The sequence below is a fragment of the Anolis carolinensis genome, chromosome 3 (assembly GCF_035594765.1).
Source record: "Anolis carolinensis isolate JA03-04 chromosome 3, rAnoCar3.1.pri, whole genome shotgun sequence".
Classification (NCBI taxonomy): domain Eukaryota; kingdom Metazoa; phylum Chordata; class Lepidosauria; order Squamata; family Dactyloidae; genus Anolis; species Anolis carolinensis.
The window spans coordinates 212,426,032-212,444,345 of NC_085843.1; the positions used below are offsets into that span (position 1 = coordinate 212,426,032).

The following is an 18,314-nucleotide window of genomic DNA, read 5'->3' on the forward strand; positions in this document are numbered from 1 at the left end:
GTTACAAACATCCGACTAACAAACAACTTATAGTTAAGAACAAGGCTGAGACAACAGGAAATGAGAGAAATCTACCCTTGGAAAAGAAATTCAGTCCTGAAGGAGTTATCATGGGGGAAAGGGTCTCTATTGAAGCTTTATCGCACTCTTTGTTTCCACAATAAGCAAAATTTTTCAAAATCCAATTGTCACAGAGACAGAAAGTGGGGCGAAATTTTCTGAATAGGGGCACAGACAACAAAACAAAATGGAGCCCCTGGTGGCGTAGTGGGCGAAAGGTTGAAGGTTGGGTTGCTGACCTGAAGGCTGCCAGGTTCGAATCCCACCCAGGGAGAGCGCAGATGAGCTCCCTCTATCAGCTCCAGCTCCATGTGGGGACATGAAAGTCTCCCACCAGGATGGTAAAAACATCAAAACATCCGGGCGTCCCCTGGGCAACGTCCTTGCAGACGGCCAATTCTCTTAGACCAGGAGCGACTCAGGTTGCTCCTGACACACACAAAAAATAACAACAAAACAAACTCCACAGGGGTGTTAACCCATCCTTATGCTATTCAGAGCTTCATATATACAGTAGAGTCTCGCTTATCCAACATAAACGAGCTGGCAGAATGTTGGATAAGTGAAAATGTTGGATAATAAAGAGTGATTAAGGAAAAGCCTATTAAATGTCAAATTTTGTTATGTTTTACAAATTAAGCACCAAAACATCATGTTTTACAACTAATCGACAGAAAAAGCAGTTCAAAATACAATGATGTTACTGTATTTATGAATTTAGCACCAAAACAGCAATGTTTTGAAAACATTGACTACAAAAACACTGACTACTAAAAACTGACTAGAAATAAAGGAAGAATTGCATAAAATGAACTTACAGTAACAACGTTGTTAGAAGTTAAATCTGTAAAAAGTTCAGTCCTTTCTGCCTAGAGAAACAGCTGTGGATCTGGGCAAGAGGCAGACTGCATTGGATAATCCAAAACATTGGATAAGTGAAAGTTGGATAAGTGAGACTACTGTATATGAAGTTACACTTACAATGTATCTGTTCTGATTTACATACGAATTCAACTAAAGAACAAAACCTCCTTGTCTGTAACTTGGTGACAGCCCGTACTTCTATTTCTGAAGCACATGATGGCCTCTGAATATATAATGTGTGTATTTCCCAATATCCCACTAAGAAATCCTAGGATTTGCAGTTGGGTGAGGCACTAGCACTCTTTGACAGAAAAGGTAAAGACCTTGCAAAACTACACCTCCCATTACTCCATAGTATTGAGATATGACAGATAAACTACATTAATTCTACATTGTAGATGCACCCTGAAACAATCCAGTACCATTGGAGATATGAAACAGGGATGATGGATGCCCATAGGATAAATCATCTGGTGAATCAAAGGCTGGGGCCACTTCCACACAGCTGAATAAAATATGCTTTGAACTGGAATATATGGCAGTGTGGGCTCAGATAACCCAGTTCAAAGCAGATATTGTGGGATTTTCTGCATTGATATTCTGGGTTATATGGCTGTGTGAAAGGGCCCCCAAGCTGATTCTATACATTCTTCTTGAAGATATCAGTGTCAGGAATATGTTGAAGGGTCCATATCCTTGACAGTGGTACCTTCAGAAGAACATATGGACACACAAACGTTGAGACCTGCAAAGGCAATGGGATTTAACTGCTGTGTTGTTAAATTTATATTGGTTCAATAGATGCTGGAAATCTCATTTGGAAAGCTGGAAATAGCAAGTATTTCCTATGGAAGCCCCACTGAATGCTTTATGACCAATGGTCAAAAGTAGAACTCACTTTATCAACCATGTTTCACTTAGGCTGGATCTACACTGCCATATAATTCAGTTTATCAAAGTGGATAATCCACAATATTTGCTTTGAACTGGATTATATGAGTCCACACTGCAATATAATCCAGTTCAAAGCAGATGATCTGGATTTCACACGTCAGTGTAAAAGGGGCCTCCAAGTGTTTTCTAAAGGTTCATTTTCTTGCACACTCACCTAGAAACCATCATGCAGTAATTTTTGGAGATTATACAGTTAGAATATATTGTCCAATGAATACTTTCTGCAAATGACAGGGCGGAAGGCGATTTATTCATTGGATATGAATCACACTTACACTGTGGCCCCTTGGTATCTGCTGGGATTTGGATCCAGGATCTCCTGTGAATAACAACACCTCAAGTCCCATTATATACCGCAGTGTAGTAAAATGGTGTACTATATAAAACAGTAAAATCAAGGATTGCTTATGGAATGTTCTTTCCCCCTTTAGAATATTTTCAAGACATGGATATTGAATCTGTGAATACGGAGAGCCTATGCATACAGATACATATCTCAGGTATTTGATCAAATGTTGGACTAGTGAGTTTAAAAAAACTATTTTCTAGTCCCAGAGTAGATTGACTGAACCAATATAAACTTTAAAAGATCCACCTTCTTATTTATTCTATCTTGTTTATTATAGCATTTTATTTAGAGTTTGGGCCTGAGGGCAAATTAAGGGTTTTGTAAACTGCTCTGAGGCCTCTTCTGCATAGCCATATAATCCAGATAATCTGCTTTGAACTGAATTATATGAGTCTACACTACCATATAATCCAGCTCAAAGAAGATAATCTGGATTTTATTTAGCAGTGTAGGGCCCCTTCCACACAGCTGTGTAAAATCCACATTGAACTGATTATATGGCAGTGTGGATTCAGATAATCCATTTTGAAGCAGATAATTTGGATTTTATGTAGCAGTGTAGGGCCCCTTCCACACAGCTGTGTAAAATCCACATTGAACTGGATGATGTGGCAGTGTGGACTCAGATAAACCAGTTCAAACCAGATATTGTGGATTATCTGCCTTGATATTCTGGCTGTGTGGAAGGGCCGTAGAAGGAGTCTCATATAATCCTGTCCAAATCAAATAATGTGGATTATCTGCGTTGATAATCTGGATTATATGGCAATATAGATGGGGGCCTGAATTTAGGCCATGTTCTCCTAATACTGGCCAGTCCTGGGAGTGTGGGTCCATCTACCCTGTAGAATGAATGCAGTTTGGCACCACTTACATGGTCATGGCTCAATGCCATGTAGCATGACAAGGTGCCCGATCTCTTTGACAGTAGCCCCATCTACACTGTTATATAAAATCCATATTATCTGCTTTGAATTGGATTAGATGGCAATGAAGACTGGGGCCTCTTCCAGACAAGGCTCTATATCCCAGGATCACATCCCATGTTTTCTGTTTTAAACTGGATTATCTGCACTGCCAGATAATCTGGGATTAACAGAAAACCTGGGATCAGATCCTGGGATATAGGGTCTGTCTGGAAGGGGACCCTTCCACACAGCTGCAAAAAATCTACACTGAACTAGATTATATGGCAGTGTGGACTCAGGTAACCCAATTCAAAGCAGATATTGTGGATTATCCGCCTTGATATTCTGGGTTATATGGCTGTGTGGAAGGGTGCTGAGGTGCCTTCTACAATGCCATATAATCCAATCCAAAACAGATCATCTGAATTTTATATGGCTGTGTAGAAGGGGCCTCTAATTATCTATTTCAAAGCAGATACTGTAGACTATTTGATTGGATAACATGGATTATATGGCAGATCCAGCCAGAGAAGGCTAAAGACCTTGTAAACTTGGGGACCTTTCCACACAGCCATATAACCCAGAAAATTAAGACAACATATTTATTTATTTAAAACATTTATATTCGCCCTTCTCACCCCGAAGGGGACTCAGGGTGGAACACAACATATATACGACAAGCATTCCATGCTGGGACATAAAATAATAATAAATGTACAGAAACATTAAAACATTAAAATCCGTTATACCTACTTTAAAATCAGCTGTTTAAACCAATTCAGGACACCATGCTGGCTCCGGTCAGCAGAATAGGTTTCCTCTTATTGCCTCATTGCACTGCCCCAAAGGCTTGGTTCCATACAGGCCTGTAGCGAGGGGGGGGGGGGGGTGTTAGAGGTTCAACTCCCCCCTCCCCCCCGAAATTTTCAAAACCCCTCCCGAAATTTTTTTCTGGCTACGGCCCTGGTCCCATAGCCCACAATATCTGCTTTGAACTGGAATATCTGAACACACTGCCATATATCCCAATTCAAAGCAGATAATGTGGGATTTTATTCAGCTGTGCGGAAGGGGCCTATAGCTGCATTGAGCCAAGGCTGTTAAAGTGAGGTCAAACTGCATTAATTCATTCCACAGTGTAAGAGTGATGCACCATAGGCCTCAGCTGTGTGTATTTTGAGGCTTGTGTGGGTTTGTTTATTCCAGACCAACCGTATGTGTTTCCTTTTTGTAGACATCAGTGAAAACACGGGTATCCACTGGCTTTCTTCTTCATAGATGGCAGCTTTGTGGCTTGCATTCAGAGATGCATTCAGAGAACAAAAGTGCCAGAGGAAGGGTTTGTGGATGGCGCGACTGGCACCCAGGATCCCTGCCCGCCTTTGAAGCCAGGCCCAACCAAAACCTTGGGCCCAGGGCAACAAACAAAGCCCAAAGAAGAGCAATTAGCAGCTCTCCTGGGCCTTGGCCTTTCCCTCAGAAAAAGGCACATCTGAGGGAAGCCTTATCGACATACACCACCTGCTAATCAGGGGCCATGTTTTGAAAAGGGCCGAAGGGCGATGATAATGTCCCTTCACAGCGCCTTTTGATCTCCTTTGAGGAAAAAGCAGTCCCTTCAAGGAGGAGGGTGCCTTTTTGGAGATTCCTCAGAGCAGCTCTAATCAGCCATTCACAAGTGCCAGTCTGTCGCTCCTCTCAAGGCCATCAGAGGGCAATTAGGGGCCTCCTCAACCCCCATTGGCCTGCTGCGTTTGATATGCAAATCCTCAGAAGGCGAGCGAGGAAAGGGCTGCTACACTGTGGAATTAATGCGGTTTCATCCCACTTGAACTGCCATGGCCCAATGCTATGGGATTCTGAAGCTGCATTTTTGGTAACTCTTCGGCAGAGAAGGCGAAAGTCCGTGAGAAACTACAACTCCCACCATCCCATATCATTGAGGGCCCTTCCACACAGCCCTTTATCCCAGAATATCAAGGTAGAAAATCCCACATTATCTGAGTCTGGACTCAGATAACCCAGTTCAAAGCAGATATTGTGGGATTTTCTACCTTGATATTCTGGCATATAGGACTGTGTGGAAGGGCCCTGAGTTAAAGTGGTGTCATACTGGATTGTTTTGATGGTGTAGGTGCACCCTTAAATCCTTGCCAATTTGGAATCTATAGCCTGAGGCCCCTTTTATTCTGCCATGGGCCCTTACACACAGCCATATAACTCAGAATATCAAGGCAGGAAATCCCAAAATATCTGCTTTGAACTGGAATATATGGCAGTGTGGACTCAGATAACCTGGTTCAAAGCAGATATTGTGGGATTTTCTGCCTCGATATTCTGGGTTATATGGCTGTATGGAAGGGCCCTCTGATAATCCTAATTATCTGCTTTGAATTTAATTATATGTGTCTACACTACCTTATAAACCCGGCCTCCGATACACTGCCATATACAATCCAGATTATCTGTTTTGAACTGGATTATATGGTAGTGTAGACCGAGGGCCCCCAGTGGCACAGTGTGTTAAAGCGCTGAGCTGCTGAACTTGCAGACTGAAAGGTCTCAGGTTTGAATCCAGGGAGCGGAGTGAGCACCCACTGTTAGCTCCAGCTTCTGCCAACCTAGCAGTTCGAAAACATGCAAATGCGAGTAGATTAATAGGTACCACTCCGGCGGGAAGGTAACGGCACTCCATGCAGTCATGCTGGCCACATGACCTTGGAGGTGTCTATGGGCAATGCCGGCTCTTCGGCTTAGAAATGGAGATGAGCACCAACCCTCAGAGTCGGACACGACTGGACTTAACGTCAGGGGAAAATTTTACCTTTACTTTTACTAGATCTAGGACCCTTCCACACAGCCATTAACCTAGAATAACAAGACAGATAATCCACAATATCTGCTTTGAGTTGGATTACCTGAGTCCACACTGCCATATAAAACAGTTCAATCTGGATTTTTATACAGCTGTGTGAAAGGGGCCCTAGATAATCCAGTTCAAAGCAGATAATGTGGATTATCTGCTTTGATGACCTGGGTTATATGGTAGTGTAGAAAGGCTCCCAGTTCAAAGCGGATAATCTGGAATTTATCCTGGATTATATGAGTACACTGCCATATAATCCAATTCAAAGCAGATAATTTGGATGTTATATGGCAGTGAAGAAGGGGCTTCCATGAAGCATTACAACAGCCACGCAGAGGAGAGGGCGTGTGTGTGTGTGTGTGTGTGTGTCTTTCTTTGAAGTGTCACCCTTTCAATCAACTCAATCTCATCCATTCCTCCATCTCTTGTCGACCAATGAGAGAGCGCCTAACCGGGGCGGCGTCTTCGTAATCCCTCCTCCCTTGTGTGTGGAAAGGCGTGGCCTCTTCACCCCCCACGAATGAGTGGGCGTGGCCAAGCCGCGCCCCCGGGGAGTATAAAAGCAGCCGAGGGCGGCCAGCTGAGACAGAAGACGGCGAGGGTTTTGGCGGAGGTAACAGGTCGGCGGGTTTGTTTTGTAAGTGGCTCGGAGTTCCGCGGATGAGGATGCTTTGGTGCTGGCTTCTGGCGGCCGCCCTGTGGTGCGTGGCCTGCGGGGCCGAGGTGCTGAACCTGAACGCCCTCCAATCCAACGCCATCAAGAGCCCGCCCTCGGCCAGCGCGCCCCCGCCGCCGCTTCAGGGCAAGCAAACCAAGTCCCATGTAAGTCAATGGACCTGGAACTCCATTGGTTGGTTGGAGGAGACTGGGTAGGGATTGCCGCGCCTGCGCTCCAGCTCCCCCTGGCGGCGGCGGCAGGAACTCACTCACCCTCCTCCTTGTGTTTCCCTGCAGCCTTTCTTCGCCTGCGCCGAGGATGAGGATTGCGAGGTGGAGCAGTTCTGCCCCAATTCGGTTCGAGGCGGCGTCCATGGGGCCCCGGGGTGCCTGGCCTGCCGCCGGCGACGCAAGAGGTGCCACCGCGACGCCATGTGCTGCCCAGGAAACCTTTGCCATAATGGTAAGCACAGCCTCCCTCCATTCCTACGTGCAAGAAGGCTTGACACGTGTCTGATGCCATCGGAAGGCTGCAGGTGGAAGGAATGCATTTGATGCCACTCCAGCTGCTATGGGGTCTTGGGCGTTTGTGGGGAGGCACCAGCACTTTCTTAGGGGCGTTTGTTTACATAGATTGTCCTCTTGTGAAAAATTGAATATTTGTGTCATGGGTGCAAAAGTTGAAATGCAATTAAATATTTTTGTGTGTAAGGGATAAAAATGGTTAGATTGTCCCATTAAATTTCTCCAGTACGTTCAGTTGGTCATGGGGGTTCTGTGTGCCAAGTTGGGTCCAGGTCCATCATCGGTGTGGTTCGGAGTGCTCTTTGATTGCAAGATTGATACATCCCAGTAATTACAAATGTCAAGGCCAATCCCCCCCCCAATTCTACCAGTATTCAAATTTGGGCATATAGGGTATCTGTGCCGAATTTGGTCCAGATCCATTGTTTGCATTCACTCTGCTCTCTGGGTGTAGGTGAACTATAATTCCTATAAATCAAGGTGCATTTTCCCAAAGTCTTCCTGCATTTTTTGTTGGTCATGGGCATTCTTTGTGCTAAGTTATATCCAGGACCATCTTTGGTGGGGTTCAGAGTGCTATTTGTTTGCAGGTAAACTATACATCCCAGTACCTACAACGGCTATAAATCAAGATGAATTCCACCCAAACCTCTCCAATATATATATATTTTGGTCATGGGGATTCTGTGTACCAAATGTGGTCCAGGTTCATTGTCAGTGCCCTGACTTGATGCAGGGTGAACTACAACTTCCATCATGGGGAGCCAGTCCCCTAAACTCCTCCATTATATTTAGTTGCTGCTCAGCTCTGCTGGTTATGCAGACAGAGTTGAAAAGAGTAGGAAAGGGCTAAGAGAGCGGTAGTAGGCGGGTCTACGCAAATTCCACACCAATGGAGAGAGTAAGAAGCACTGGGATGCCTGCCTGTGGTGGAGGAAAGATGTAAAATCTAGAATGAAAGTGTCCCTGAATGAAAGCATTCCTTGGGTGGTGGGCTGTAATATTTGGGGAGGACATTGGCAGGTTTTGGCTGCATGTTCATGGCGCTCGCTATAACCTGTAATGTCATTGAAGAGAGTGCTTTTGGTGGCTCCTCAGCACTGGGTTGTAGCTGTTTGTGGAGGCGGGAGGTTGTCTGTGTAAGTGGACACCTCCGCCACATACAGATTTTCACTTTTATTAGGTGTAAAAAATTTGCTTGTTGCGAATGAGACTACCGATTAGATTTAGGCCTTTAGAGTGCATCTATGTTGTGGAATTAGCGCAGCTTGACACTGCTTTCACTGCCATGACTCAATACTAGGAAATCCTGGGATTTGTAGTTTTGGGGGGGCACCAGCACTCTTCAGCAGAGAAGGCGAAAGACTGTGCAAAACTACAACTCATGATTCCATAGCATTCAGTTGTGGTAGATAAAGTAGGGCAGCAAGCCCATTGAATCAGTTCTCAAATAATAAATGAAACACTTATTATGTCCTATTGATTTAATGGTCTGCTGTAGTTGGAACCAGCAATTTCGATTTAGGAGAGAGGCTCCAATTCAGCACACATTTTTACATGGAAGTGGAACAACCTTGAAATCAGTGGGACTGCATTCATTCTACAGTGTAGTTGCTGCTTTTATTAAGGAAACGATGGATGGGTGCATCTCCCTTGCAGAATGAATACAGTTGGATCCCCACTTCAACTGCTATGGCTCAATGCTATGGAATCATGGGAGGTATAGTTTTACAAGGCGTTCAGCCTTTTCTTCCAAATAGTGTTGGTGCATCAGCAAATTACATCTCTTGATTCCACAACATTGAGCCATGGTACTTAATGTGACGTCAAAGTGTATAATTTTCTGCAATGTCCAATAAGGGAAGGGGTTCTGGCTCAGCCCTAAACTTTATTGAACACCTTAGAAGTTTCTGTTCTAACCCATCCTGTCTTGAAGAAGTCCTGTTTTTCTCAAATGGGCTGTGGCAAAATTCGGTGGGCAAGGGAGGGGTGTTTGTCTTCCTTTAGGAAAGCATTCACCTCTGATTCCGGAGCCAAGTAAAAGAGTAGCATCATACAGCCCTGTTGATGTTGCTGGATTTATTGCACCTTCCAATCCACTTCCTTGTTGCTTTGTCTTCCAATGTTCCTACTCTTTCCTTCTCTTAGCCAGTGCTGCTGGGTGATGCAGACCAATTGTATATAGGGCTGACAGTGGCTGCCACCCTCTGCCATAGGCAGAGTTTGACTGCTGTTGATGCCGAGTGTAGTTGTTATGTGTGTACAAGTTGACTATTGAGTTTAGTTTTCTCGGAGGTTGAGTGTGACTTGCTCAAGGTCACCCAGTGAACTTCCAGGGTTGACCAAGGATTCAAACTGTATTATTTTGGGCCCCTTCCTCATTACCCCTATTTCCCAGGATCTGATCCCAGATTATCTGCTTATCCCAGATTATCTGGCAGTGGAGATTCATATACTCCAGTTTCAATCAGATAATCTGGGATCAGATCCTGAGATATAGGGCAGTGTAGAAGGGGCCTCTGAGTCCATGTTGGTTCTTGTCATGTGTAGTTGTGTGACTTGTGACAGGATTCTTGGCAATATGTGTTAAGAGGGGGGTTGCCTTTATCTTTCTCTGAGGCTGAAAGAGAGTGATTTGAATAGTCACCCAGTAGGTTTCTGTAGCTGAGCAGATAACACTATGTAACACGATTTTTGTTCCTGGGTTATAAATGCCATTTCCTAATTGGTTTTATCATAAAAAACATGGAAAAAAGTTTATTAAATTGCAAAAACTTTGTTTTTTGCGGGACGTCCTGCAGCACATTTTGCTATAATTTTTCATTGAGTCTCAACCAATTCAACATAGTGTCTGCCACAAAAACAAAATTTCTAGAACATAACTTCTACTTTCAAAGGAAGTACCACACAATTAGACAGGAAATAACTCTTTCAAAGCACAAACAGAAAGATTTTCAAATTTTGTTACATAGTGTAATCAAATTAAATTCTCCAGAGGTGGTTATAGTCCAATGCTCAAATCATAAAACCACATTGACTTTATTCTAGTTTAGTACTGCCATCTAAATGGCAATAATGTTCAAGATCTTAAGGTAGAGGTCTTATCTGATCTTTTTAGGGAAGAGATCAGAAGAACTGTGAACTTGCTCTTTTCAGAAGTTAGTCTTGTAAGGGAATACAGTCTCACGTGTAGCTTTGGAAAGCTTAAATGCTTTGCTTTGACTGCTGGATCTTATGGTGTTGGAATATCATTAAAGTCCAAGTATTCATGCTGGGTTTTCCCATTATAGGCATTTGCGTCCCCTTGGAACCCGATCACTTGTATCATGGCGAGATGGAGGAGACCATTGTGGAGAATTTTGACCATGGTGCTGCTGACACTCACCTCAAAAAGACCACATCTTCATCCTGGTTGCACCATCCGAAAGGTAAGGTCATTCACATTGAGCAGCTATCTTTTAGATAAAAGAATATAGGTGAAAGAGAGGGATGTGTTCCCTTATTGAAAATCCTTGAATGTCTCTGTAAAAAAACTCTTCAAAGGACTAGGAGACAGTGATGAACTATTGTTAGTGGATTTGGAGTAGATAACTCAAATCTGTATTGATCGGCGAAAGCACAATGGTTTCTAGAGAGTTTTGTGTAGTTTGGTAGCTGAGGAAGCAGGGCTTGAAAATTGACAGCTTTATGCCAGTTCCTCACAAACAGACTTAACTGAGCACTTGTCCTTTAAAATAATGCTTTGCCATGAAATTGACAGGTTATTTGTTAGTCTCAATATTTATATTCCTTTCATTCTCAAATTACCCACATTTCCACTATTTGAATTCCGTTATTTTCTGTGTGTGGTCTTTCCTTGTAATTGATGCATAGAGGTGAATCTGCCAACAATTAAGCAGCAACATCTGATACGGCTGTGTTCAAGGATAGATGTATTTGCCACAACTGGAGAACATACTTTTTGTAAAAGCCTGACTTGCCCAAGCAGGATCCCTTTGAGTACTGATATTCCAGACTAATATTCTACACTGGTCTTCTACACAGCCATATAAAATGATGATGGTGATGATGATGATGATGAAAAAAATTATTGGTACCCTGCCACCATCTCCCAGAGGAACTCGGAGCAGCTCACAAAGCACAAAAGTCCTAGGCCCCTTCTACACTGCCGTATAAAATCCAGATTATTTGCTTTTAACTGGATTATATCACAGTGTAGACTCATATAATCCAGTTCAATATGGATTATCTGCCTTGATAATCTGAATTATATTGCACCATAGAAGGGGCCTGAGTCTACACTGCCATATAATCCATTTCAAAGAAGATAATCTAGATTTTATATGGCAGTGTAGAAGGGGCTTTGCTGACCTTCTGCATGGATTGGACAAACACTATTAACAACTTCTTGTAGTGGTTAGTTGTGTGTTTCAGGAAAGCACTTTGAAAGCTTTACTCTAGAAATGGGAATTCGTGCAGTCTTCTAGATGTTGGATGGTCACCCCCAACCATCCTCATCATTGTGTGGGACTGTTGGGAAGTGAACTTCAGCATCATCTGAAGACTCAACAATCCCCACCTTTCTTTTGTTCCAGTGTTGTTGCTTATGAGAAATGAAACGGACCTAGTGTTGAACAAGTATGCAATGACGTGCTTCTTTCTTTCTTTCTTCAGGCCAAGATGGTGCCGTGTGCCTCCGTTCCTCAGACTGTGCTGAAGGGCTGTGCTGCGCCCGACACTTTTGGTCCAAGATCTGCAAACCTGTCCTTAAGGAAGGCCAAGTGTGCACCAAACACCGCAAGAAAGGGGCCCATGGCTTGGAGATCTTCCAGCGATGCCACTGCGGGGACGGATTGAGTTGTCGTCTGCAGAAAGACCACACAATCAGCAACTCTTCCAGGCTACACACTTGCCAGAGACACTAGCTACTGTTTTTCTTCCTTGCGCGCCTGATGAACTTGAGAGACTTTTAGTAAGGGCTGGGACTTACTTTCTATGGACAATGACCTCCCAAGGACTGACCAATTTCAGGGTTTACACAAAAAGTACTCCAGCAACGTTTACCTCTTCAAACCTGGAGCATGGGGCATGTTTCTTTAGGGAACTATTCTTCGAGGGACTAATTGCAGTAAATTACTGTGTCTGTAAATTCTTGGGTGTGGCACTTGTACATGACATGGGATTTTAATTTTTTCCTGAAGTGCTACATGATCTCTTGTCTATTGTGACATGTTGTACACACTGGTTTTATTATATCTTTTCACAAGTAAAAAATAAAAGACCTTTTAAGTATATATGACACCTGGTGATGCTTCTATTAGCTACTATATCCTACTGTTGTATAGCAAAAACAGGATCGCTTGAGCATTAAAGCATTGTTGGGCCCAGGAATTCGTATTTTGTGGGTTAGAAAAGTTCAGATGAAAAGGTAATTGCTCTCTTTTGTGATCAAAGTTTTCAAAAAGTTAATTCAAAGTATGATTAGTTAAGGCTGGATCTACTTGCCCTGCATCCCAAGATCTGATCCCAGATTATCCGGCAGTGTAGGCTCATATAACTTAGTTCAAATCAGGTAATCTGAGATCAGATCCTGGGATTTAGGGCAGTGTAGATGTTTCTTCTAATGTACTCTCCCATCATTTCATCTGGTCTAGAAGGGATTCCCATGTTGGATTAACGTGGACTACATGAATCCCATTGAAAAGGATTTCTACTCCTAAAAACATTGGTTTACGGAATGCTACCTGAGTAAAGGAGTATTTCATCCCAAAGTATTTATAAGTTGTGTTAAAAAAAAACACACCAAAATGCTCTGAGTGTTGTGAAGGGAATTAGATTAATCTTAACACAAAATCCATTCATTATTTAGATTTAGAAAATGACATTTTATTTTATTTTAATCTCATCTCACTTCATCCAGTACTCCAGAAACTTCGTTTTTATGGCCACCACAAACTATGTTGAATTGGTTGAGACTCAATGACTTAAAGGTTTCCCCTTGACATTAAGTCTAGTCTCGGGTTTGGTGCTCATCTCCATTTCTAAGCCGATGAGCCAGCGTTATCTGTAGACACCTCCAAGGTCATGTGGCTGGCATGGAGCGCTGTTACCTTCCCACTGGAGCGGTACCTGTTGATCTCATTTGCATGTTGTTGAACTGCTAGATTGTCAGAAGCTAGGGCTAACAGCGGGAGCTCACCCTGCTCCCAGATTTGAACCGCTGACCTTTCAGTCAGCAAGTTCAACAGCTCAGTGGTTTAACCTACTGCACCACCGGGGGCAACTAGGTAATCATAAAAATAAGGTGTTACACTATAACATTAGATGTATTCTTATCACCTGGATCTGAAACTTTTGGGTTTGGAAAATCAGTTTTCAAAAGTAGAATAACAGTAGTAAAATGAAATTGGATTAGTGACACTTCTTAAACGAACAAAAGCTTATGCCACAACATGTTGAGGGTTCCTTGGTATTCTGAGTGGAGTGTCAAGAAAATACAGAAACATAGCTCATAATGGGAACTGCAAATATTCCAGGTCCTCAGTGGTGGGCAGTCTTTGGATAAAATTTAAGATGACACTGTAATTTTGTGATGTTCAATGCTTTACTCATTCCCTTAGTCCTTTCCCAGCACAATTCCTAACATGCTACTGAAGCATTAGTGAATCCTTTCAGCATTGATGGGTTGTGCTAAGATATGGGTATGGATACGTTGATCATGTCAATGCTGCATTGCATGGTTTGTCACTGGAGCTAGGTTCTGCAAATGTCTAGTAGAAAATATTTAAACATGACTTCTGACATTGTTCTCGATTCCCCTGTCAGATGATTTTGATCACTATTCCCACCCAATGTGCTTCTTTTGTTGATGGCTTGGCTGGAGTTTGTGTTCCAACAGAGTATACTGGTGCTCTTTAAAGGTGAAGCCAGCTTTTTGGTCTTTTACCGTAGAGGAGTCCTACTGTTGCTTTATCTTGTAGAATTCAATCCTATTTCATCTCAAGAGGCTTCAGTCAATGGCTCTGATGGGCTTTGTTGTGCACACATTTGCCGGGACGATATCAAAGCACAGGATATGTGACATCTATGACACTGCCTTGTGGTGCAAGCAAAGGAAGGACCCTCCTCCTCCTCCCCCTTTGCAGGCCTTGATCCATCCCAGGAAGAGACTGTTCTCTGTGGATGGGGTGCCTGGAAGACACAACAGAAGAGAGGAAACAGGAAAACCACTTGCTGTAGAAGGAAGGGAGGAGGTGACTGGCAGCTCCTTACAAGGAGGAAAAGCTACTAAGCAATCCTTATTCTAACCACATCCTCCTGCCATGAGTCAAGACTTCTGATCAGATTCACCTGGGCAATTTTTTTCCACAAGGAAAAAGGACAGAGCCCCAGGATAACCCCTTTTGGGAAAACATTAGAAAGTCAATAGAACATCTGGGGTGTTGATGATAAGAGATAAGGAAAGCAATGGAGGAGTAGCAAACTAAATGACTATGCAGGCAAACGCATTCAGCAGAATCCACATACAAAAGAGGTCATTGCCTGCACTTTTAAGAATTGGGTATAAAAAGGAATTTCAGCAGGTGTATCTTGTCTTACAGGTTGAAATTCTACTAAATTTCTGATTTCATGCTGCTGAAATTCCTTCTTTTACTCTAGTGTTAAATATATAGAAGTTCTGGCTTCTCTTTTCATGTCATCCTAAGACAAAGTAAGGGAATTGTTTCAAGTAGCAGATGCTAAAGCCCCTCCTACACTGCCATTAAAAAAATCTAGATTATCTGCTTTGAACTGGATTATATGGCAGTGTAGATATTTTTGAATATGTTGGGGCGGTGAGCTGGCCTTTTCTCTGTTTTCCTGTCCTTACTTTTACTCATTGTCCAAGTATGATGGCCCTCCAAGTGTAGTGTCTTGGCGGTGGGTACGTAGGTGACTGTGGAGCCCTATTCTTGACCTCCACAGTGAGGACATCGGTTTCCAGGTGGAAGGCAGTCCCTGTCAGGGTTGGCTTAATGCACCTCTTCAAATTCCACAGCACTGCTGGTCACAGCTGACTCCAGTCAGAGTACTCAAGGGCCAGGGCTTCCCAATTCTCAGTGTATTTCAGGGGCAGGAATTGGCAAAACTATCTCTGGGAAATTCATGCCTAAGAAAACTCTATGAAATGAATGGGGTCCCTATAAGTCAGTGGTTCTCAAACTGGGATCCCCAGATGTTTTTGGCCAACAACTCCCAGAAATCCCAGCCAGTTTAGCAGCTGTTAGGATTTCTGGGAGCTGAAGGCCAAAGCTATCTGGGTACCCCAGGTTGAGAACCACTTCTATATGTTGACATGTGAATTGAAAGCACATACAATCTCATAGCATTGACTTGTAGAGGATAATGGAAGTTCAGCAGCTCAGCGCTTTAACATCAGGGGTATATTATTTTGTGTGATACAGAAACAGGGATAGTCCTGTAAAGTCAATTGAAAGGATACCACTGTGAGCTTCAATAAGCCGTGACATATTCTACTGATTTTATTAGCAAGTTCTGCTACATGTTAAAAGGAAGTGTCAAGGTATAAACTGCAGTTTGAAATAGGATACTAAGGAAATGTAGCAACATATTATAGGCTGCAGAGCTTTTCTGCTGGGTGTCCCTATGAAAAAATTATCACCGCCTTCAAAAAGATGCCACAGCTGGGAGATAAGCCACATCAATGTTCTAATATGGTTTGCATAACAAGCATAGCATATGCAGGCGGGTGACCTTTTTAAAAAAAGAAAGAGGCATGCAGATGAAGATAAAGTAGCTTGAAAGCATTAAGATAACTGTAGTTTCAAGCCTATTTATTCCCTCTTTGTTTTGCTGGAACATTTTATTTATTTATTTATTTATTTATTTACAGTATTTATATTCTGCCCTTCTCACCCCAGGACGTTCCTATAATCATAACATGTCAATCCATATCTGTTAGTTTATTGCATGGGTTCTCTCAAGGCTTGTTCACAGAGCCACGTTTTTACTTTCTTGTGGAAGATCAGAAGGTAGGGGGCTGATCTAATATCCCTGGGGAGGGAGTTCCAAAGCTGAGGGGCCACCACTGAGAAGGCCCTGTCTCTCATCCCCACCAGTCGTGCTTGTGAAGAAGGTGGGACTGAGAGCAGGGCCTTTCTTATTAACAACTTTAGCCATCTTGACTACATACTGGTATTGTCACACGTATCCTGAAGATGACAACAGCAAAGAGATATGTTTGTGTACTCCCATAGAATTATTATGTAAAATACTTCTGCCCATCTTTTGTCACATAATGCCCTCGTGCAACCCTGATTTGTGCAGCCATACATAGGACTACAGCACATAGAGCAGCATTTCTTAACCTAGAGGTTGGGACCCCTGGGAATGTCATGAGGGGGATGCCAGAGGGGTCGCCAAAAACCATCAGAAAACACGTACTTCTGATGGTCTTAGGATCCTCTTTGACAGAGATGGCTGTCCTTCTCTTCATTTTTGGAAACAGATGGCAAATACTCTCACCAAAACCCCTCCTCCTGCTGTGATTGGCCAGCCTCTCAGCTGGCCCCTCAGCCAAGGAGAGGACTGCTTCTGAGACTACAAATGTGGATGGGAGATCAGAGTGCCAAGTTTGGTGCAGATCAATTGTGGGCTGGGTTTAGAGTGCTCTTTGATTGTAGGTTAACTATAAATCCCAGCAACTACAACTCCAAAATTACAAAACCAATCCCCCCAAACCCACCAGTATTCAAATTTCGGTGTATTTGTGCCAAATCTGGTCCAGATCCATCATTGTTTGGGTTCACAGTGCTCCCCGGATGTAGGTGAACTACATCTCCCCTAAATCATTGTCAATTCCTCTGAAATCCCTCCAATATTTTCTGTTGGTCATGGGGGTCTGTGTGAGAAGTTTGGCCCTATTCTATCATTGGTGGGGTTCAGAATGCTCTTTGATTGTAGGTGAACTATAAATCCCAGCAACTACAACTCCCAAATATCAAGGTCTATTTTCCCCAAACTCCACTAGTGTTCATATTTGGACATTTTGAGTATTTGTGTCAAGTTTGGTCCAGATCCATCATTCTTTGAGTCCACTGTGCTCTCTGGATGTAGGAGAACTACGATTCCAAAACTCAAGGTCAATGCCCACCAAACCCTTCCAGTATTTTCTGTTGGTCATGGGAGTTCTGTGTGCCAAGTTTGGTTCAATTCCATCATTGGTGGTGTTCAGAATGCTCTTTTATTGTAGGTTAACTATAAATCCCAACCACTACAACTCCCAAATGACAAAATCAATCCCCCTTCCCCAACTCCACCAGTATTCAAATTTGGGCATATCGGGTATTTGTGCTAAATTTGGTCCAGTGAATAAAAATACATCCTGCATATTAGATATTTATATTATGATCCATAACAGTAGCAAAACTACAGGTACAAAGTAGCAATGAAAATAATTTTATAGTTGGGGTTCACCACAACATGAGGAATTGTATTGAGTCACGGCATTAGGAAGGTTGAGACCCACTGACATAGAGTTCTGTAAAGACAGATAATCTTCAACTCTCCTGAAGGTAAATAAAGTATTGGATGCCATTCTCCTATATTCACAGTTCAGAGAATATTTACCTGCATCTCTGTTTCCTTTCTTTTTGCTTTATCCTTGTTAAATAAATTCAAGTTCTTCCCATCTCCATACTATTAAATTGCTCACTTGATTTCCCCTGGCAGTGTTGAACTAAGAAGTAAATGATGATTCTAAAGGCACTAGATCTTGTCTGATCTTGGAAGCTAAGCAAATTCAGGCCTGATTAGTATTTGGAAGGGAGGCTGCCAGGTTCGGTAGGGCATATTTTAGAGGAATTAATGAGAAAAAACCACCTCTGAATATTCTTTGCATGACAAAAATTGACAGGCAATGTCAAGGCAGATACACACAAGCACACAGCAACACTGGATTTGAAGAGTGATAGGCAACCGCTAACAGCATTGAACAAGGAAGAACTGACATGATCAAAACACTTTGCTAAGGAAGCAGATAATTCTGGGAGTGGAAACTGAAGTGGGGAAAGGGCAAGTGGAACAACTGGAGAACAAAACATCACAGTAATCCAAGTGAGAAATTATCAAA

At 42.8% G+C, this 18,314-nt stretch overlaps 1 protein-coding gene across 1 annotated transcript; it reads left to right on the forward strand.

Moving 5' to 3' along the window:
- The first annotated feature begins 6,577 nt into the window (after positions 1-6,577).
- dkk1 (dickkopf WNT signaling pathway inhibitor 1) lies at positions 6,578-12,477 on the forward strand. The gene is made up of 4 exons (XM_008116899.3): positions 6,578-6,823; positions 6,956-7,121; positions 10,474-10,611; positions 11,858-12,477. The coding sequence occupies exons 1-4, from the start codon at positions 6,662-6,664 to the stop codon at positions 12,106-12,108; spliced, it is 717 nt and encodes a 238-aa protein (XP_008115106.1). The 5' UTR covers positions 6,578-6,661; the 3' UTR covers positions 12,109-12,477.
- Positions 12,478-18,314: the final 5,837 nt, after the last annotated feature.